Source organism: Dama dama, chromosome 10, assembly GCF_033118175.1.
Source record: "Dama dama isolate Ldn47 chromosome 10, ASM3311817v1, whole genome shotgun sequence".
In the NCBI taxonomy this organism is placed as follows: Eukaryota; Metazoa; Chordata; class Mammalia; order Artiodactyla; family Cervidae; genus Dama; species Dama dama.
In genome coordinates, this window is record NC_083690.1 from 4,240,068 (window position 1) to 4,245,887 (window position 5,820).

Consider the following 5,820-nt stretch of genomic DNA (forward strand, 5'->3'; position numbering starts at 1 on the left):
ACACACACACACACCCCGACAGACAGACAGACAGACACACACACACACACACACCCCGACAGACACACACACCCTGACACACAGTGAGGCTTGGATCTGCCGGGAGAGAACAAATGTGTGTTGCTGACACCCGAGTCTTGGCTCTTTGTTATGGAGGCCCTGGGTCTCTAAGACAGATGCAAGGCCATGGCTGTGTTGGGCTGTGAGGGGCTGTAGTCTCAGAGGGAGGTGGGCCAGGCTGTGAGAGTCAGGCCCTTTGGGGATGGCCAGGGCCAGGGAGACCCCACAACTGTAGCTTGGGATTGAAGGGCCCCCCATGGGGCTCAGGAGACCCTGGTCATTGGGGTCAGTTGGTCCGTAAGGCTCCCTTCAGACGCTCCTGGGCCCCATCCTGCGTGTCAGGCGCACAGGCCCGGCCCCTGCCCTGGGTGCCGGGGTCCCAGGGAGAGTCTCCACCTCAGGGCCCTTGCAGGTCCTGTGACTTCCTGAGGGCAGGGCAGCTACAGAAGCTTCTCTGGATGTGGAGTGGGGTGCAGACTGTTCGAGAGCCCTGGTTGCCTTCCCCTTTTATCTTAACTCCCAGCTGGTTGACATCCTTTTCTGGAGCTCCGCAAGCTTCCTCAACCTGCTGTCCCAAGTCTGGACTTTCCCCGTCCCTCCCCGCCCTCAGGTTGACGGGTGGGGCTGAGGCCCTAGCTGGGCTCAGAGATCCCGTCCCAGCTCAGGGAGGAGGGGCCTGACCAGGGATCCTGAGTGTAAGGGACACGCCCTCCCCGCCCTGGCCCCTCAGAACTCTGTCACCCCATCTTGCCTTCCTTCTGTCTTGGCCCTGCTCTAGTTCTATTTCTGTCACACACACACAAACACAAACCCCCGCCCAGCCTGCTTTCTCCGCTCTGCGATGGTTCCACCCTCCCCACCCCTCCCTCCTCTGCCCTGAAGTCTCTGACTCTCAGGGGATGCTGAGTCCGGACGGCTCAGCAGTGGACCGCTAGCTAGGGCTCTGCCGCAGGGTCTCAGGTGAGGGGCTCCGGGGCGCCTGGGCTGAGGGAAGAGGGGAGACCTGCAGGCAGAACATGCTCCAGGGTGGTGAGCGACCCTGCTTCTCCAGAACACTTTTCCTCACACCCTTCCTCCCACCGCGTTACAGTGGCCGAACCCTGGAGCAGCATGGCTAACGCCTGGGTGAGTGAGGGCAGGAGACGGGGGAAGGTTGGACCCTGGCATCTCCTATTTCCCCTGTCCCCTCTTCCATCAGCCCATCCGCCACCCCTGCTGACTGGGCCACTTGCACTTCCCTCTGTCCCACCCTCCCTGGGCCGAAGTGGGGGACCATCCGGGGAGACTTGGGCTTGAAGGCCTGTGGCCCATGCAGCCGACAGGGTCCTCTCTCACAGCGATCCGGGGTGGACGGGGGTGCTCTGCTGTCTCTAACCCGACATTCCGAACAGTTGCTGACACAGACCCTATACACGCCTGTTGCTCTGAGCCCTCTCCTTTATTTCTTTTGGAAAGTTCTCAGCTGGACTTCAACTATTTATTGTCTCTCTATTTCTAAAAGGGTTTGTGCACAAAGATTTCTCTCTCAATTCTGAGGGTGACCAGATGCTCAGGGGCTCTGGGCCATGGAACACCGGGATCTGGGATTGGTCATCAGGGGTGACCCAGGCTGAGTGCTCAGGCCCAGTGAGAGGACGATGCTGGCAGCTGAGTATCCCCCGGACCCGCGAGGTGTTTTCCTGCCCAGTTGTGCGTGATGCGGGGCTGACAGGATGGGCCCCCGGACACTGGGTGTGCAGACGGGAGCCCTGCACGTGCTCTGAGCCGCACTGACCCCCAGGTCCAAGTGGGCAGCGGGGACACGCCAGATTCCCGCCGTTATGTGGAGTCTCCTGAGGGGTCAGTGGGGCACCTCCATGATTCATCAAGTGTCTGGAGGGGAAGGGGCTGGGGCCGGGGGTCTGCAGGCTCAGAGGTCGGGAAGACTGGCCACTGTCACCGTCAGCGGCTCAGACAGGACAGGACAGCGCCAGTTCCTCCCTGGTCAGCTCTCAGCGGGGCCACGGAGGGCTGGGCATCTGGGCACCATGCTGACCCGCCTACTCCAGGGCAAGGGGCATCCTTGGGTGAGTGTGTAAAACAGGTTCGGTGGTTACAAGGTCCGAAGCCTGAGTTTCACTGTTTCTTCCACAGGGAGTCCCACATGACGCGGCTTCTCTCAGGGCCCAAATGGTAAGAAGCTCATCTCCATTTATAGCTGGGGGCTCGGGAGGCCTGGGTTCTTCTGGGCGAAGCCAAGAACTTCTGGCCCACTTGGGACCCAGCAGGGAGAAGGATCGAGCTTCTTTTACTCAAATCCCTCTCTGTTGACAGCACAGCCGTGTGGATTATTTGTTTGATTTGCTGGAAAATCAACCAGGTGAAGCACAGGTGGGTCAGTGTGGCCCACCCCCGAACCCTCCCCAGGTTGAGGGAGGTGGGGTGGGGTCACAGTCACGGTGATGATGAGGGTCACAGCTCAGCGCCCAGTCCTTTCACTGGACAAACGCACACCTGTGTGGCAGGTGAGTTCGCAGGAAGGGATACGGAGGCCCGGGGATGCTGAGGGAGGTGTTAGGACCACAGGGCAACGAGGGCAGGGCAGGCATGCCAGATGCATGGTCCCCAGGTTGAGGGTTAGTTATTGGGGTGACTGGGCAGAGATGAAAACTAGCCGGGGCTTGGGGTCAGGGTGAAAGTGAGAGAGGGTGGGGCTGTTTTAAACAGAGTGCTTTTATCTTAACGGGTGGAGGCAGCCCAAGGAGAGATGGAGGTGAGTTTGGCCCTTGCCCCCTGCTAAGGGTAGTCCTCAGAGCTGGATCAGCCAGGGTATGGGGCCTGGGGCCCTGGCCCCCTTCAGACTCACCTGGATGCACGGAGGGCGGCAGTGGGGACCCCTGACCTCAGCAGCGAGGCGGGAGTACAGACTGCACACCTCCTCTCCCCAGGGGAGACTCAGCGAGGACATCGTGGAATACCTGGATGTTCGCATTCAAGCGAACCTTCCAGTGAGTTGGAGCCACTGTCTCAGCGCCTTCCTTCCTCTCCCTCTGGCCTCTCTTGTCCTTGGTGCTGGCACGTGTGCACAGAGCTCCCTGGAGTTGGGGGTGAAGGGGGTCCCTGAAATCTCAGGTGGTGCAGCCTTGCTGGCATCGGCCTCCCCACTCAGCGCACGGGGGCCAGAGCCCTGGACTCAGCTTCCTGCCTGATGAGCTCTGTGGGCCTGGTGCTGGGTTCAGAGGCCAACCACCTACAGAGAGGTACAACCAAGCATCAGGGTTTGTTCTTCGAAGGGAACCAAGGGGCCAGGCCCAGTCTCTGGGAGAAGTCCTTGTATCTGCGGAGCTGTTGGCTGGAAGGCAGGCAGTTTCCTTTCGTGGGTTTCTGAATCCCAGCGTCTCCCAAGGACTGGGAGGCCTCGGTCAGGGCAGGATCAGAGTCTGCCTTGCCCGAGGTGGGTTCCTGAACAGCCCCCCATCCCTGCAGGAATCCCAGCAGGAGTCCAGTCCCTTGCTTCTGGAAGCACGGCCAGAAGTACGCCACAGAATCCAGAGACCCTCGGTCTCTGCATCCCTGGAGGTCCAGAATCCGGAAGAGAGCATCTGGGCCAGAGCCTGGCGGCGGTTCCTGGGCTTTCTGCAGAGTCTGCGGCAGTGGTGTCGGGATGTGCTGACCTGGCTGCGGGAGAAGGCGGCGGCCATCCTAGAGGCCATCTGCAGTGCGGTGGAGGCCGTCTGGGGATTGCTGAGTGGTTTCAGCTTCTCTGCGGGGCAGCTCTTCGGAAACCTCATCCAGGTCTAGGAGCTCTAGGTCGTTCTGGAGGAGCCCCACCTCATCCAGAAGGCCTTGCACGTGCCCCTTCCTGCAAACCATCTTCTGAAGAGACCTTTACCCTCCTGCTCACCCTTGACCCTGACCCGTCCTTTAACTGGCCTCACAGCCTGTCCTGCAGGGAGGACACCACAGCATCAGGCCAGGTTTTCCTTCTCCAGGTCTGACCTGCTGTCAGGGAGGGGGTTGCTCTGCTGACCCGGGGCTGTGGGAGAGGCTTGGAAGCCAGGAGGCCCCAAGGACCACGGTGGCTTCCGTGGGTCAACCTCCCTCAGTGTCTCTGCCTGTCGCTCCAGACCTGTCAGATGGGGCGGTGAGCTGATTCTCGGTGAGGGGGACCCCTGAGGGCCGGCTGTGGGTCCAGCAGGAGGAGGCATGGTGGACCCTGACCCTGATGTTAGTATCTTGGTGCCCTCAGCATCCTAAGGGACCCAGCTTGCTGTCAGCTCCCGCCCCAGCAGGCATGAGACCAGGAGGAAGGCTGTCGCTGTCTCCTGGGCCTGCCCCTTCCTGTCTGAGGAGGACAGCAGTCTGTCTGGCCTTCCTTGTGGCAGAGCCCCATTCCGGCCACACCCTTCCCCCTTCACATCCAGGGGTCCCTCTGACAGGCCTGAGGCTGGACCGCCTCCCTCTGGCCTGAGATCCCCACTGCAAATGAGCTGCCCCCTACCAGGCCCTGAGCAGCCTTGACTTCCTGGCTCTGTCCTTGCCTCACCTGTCCATCAGTATGCAAGTCTCTCAGACTTTCCCCTGCGTCCTCCAGTGAGCCTGTGCTCACCCTCCACTTGCCTATTTCCATGTTTTCTGTTCCATAATGACCTTACATCTGGTATACTACTTCTTACGACGGAGATGTTGCTCCATGTAATAAGGTTTTTTGGGTTTGACATTAAATTTCTTCCCCGTTTAATGTCCATATGAGCTTGTTTGTTGTAGTTTTTTTCACCTTAAATCTTTTCTCCATTTCAATGCAAGTTACATGAAATACATTTTCTAAACATATCCCCTCCCAAAGAAATGTTTCAGTTTTTGGCCAATGATATTTGATATGTGCATGTGTAATATAAACTCGGGAGATAACAGAAAAAAATCCAATAATAATATGGAGGAAACAGTCCTCCACGGTATAGGAGGGAGTGATTTTAATGCAATGGGTGTAATTTCCCAGGATTCTGGGCACAAGTTTCTTTCTTCCTATGGAGAATTCTGAAACAATGAAATATTACTTATATAAATGTCAGTCATCTCACTTCTTTGACCTTTTAACTAGCATATGCATATTAGAGACAGCAGTTTTCAGTGGGTTATATGCTGTAAAGAAGAGGTTTTGTACTCCATTTAGGATAGGATATCCATTTGAAACCACTAGGTGGTGTTTCATGGGACCCGAGGAACTCTGGTCCTTTATGTCTCAGCTCAGAAAGAATTCCGGGAGAGGCGAAAAGTGGCTGGCAGGCTACAGTCCATGGGGTGGCCCAGAGTCGGACACAGCTGAGTAACTGACACTGACTGACCTGTGAGACCCCGTCTAATCAGCAGGACGCTGCTCTGCATCCCCGGGCCTGCACAATAGTCTTTGGCTCTGGCCAAACTCCTCTCTACCCAGGGTCTCTGCACAGGCTGCTCCTTTTGCCTGGGATGCCCTCCTTTCTCTTCCGGGGCAGCCCTGCCCCTCTATTTCAAGCCAGGCCCCCTCAATGCCCCACCACACTGCCTGGCACGTGGGTGGTGCTCAGGAAGCGATCACGCCTTGACATGCTGTGTGCTGGGGCTCAATCGTGTTCGCCCCTGCAGCCCCGTGGACTGTGCCCACCAGGTCCCTCTGTCCCTGGGATTTCCCAGGCAAGGATACTGGAGTGGCGTGTCATTTCCTTCTCCAAGGGATCTTCCGAGTCCAGGGATTGAACCCAGGTCTCCTGCATCTCCTTCATTAGCAGTCAGACCCTTGAC

General features: G+C 58.1%; 1 protein-coding gene across 2 annotated transcripts; it reads left to right on the top strand.

The window, feature by feature from the left end:
- Positions 1-828: 828 nt before the first annotated feature.
- IL32 (interleukin 32) lies at positions 829-4,786 on the top strand. 2 transcript variants are annotated; one of them, XM_061152669.1, is made up of 6 exons: positions 829-1,020; positions 1,151-1,185; positions 2,194-2,232; positions 2,374-2,430; positions 2,988-3,047; positions 3,526-4,786. In XM_061152669.1, exons 2-6 carry the CDS (start codon positions 1,171-1,173, stop codon positions 3,838-3,840), a joined length of 486 nt encoding a protein of 161 aa, XP_061008652.1. In that variant the 5' UTR covers positions 829-1,020; positions 1,151-1,170; the 3' UTR covers positions 3,841-4,786. The 2 variants fall into 2 exon arrangements, with proteins under 2 accessions (XP_061008652.1, XP_061008653.1); XM_061152670.1 differs by lacking the exon at positions 2,988-3,047 and having other exon boundaries at positions 838-1,020.
- Positions 4,787-5,820: the final 1,034 nt, after the last annotated feature.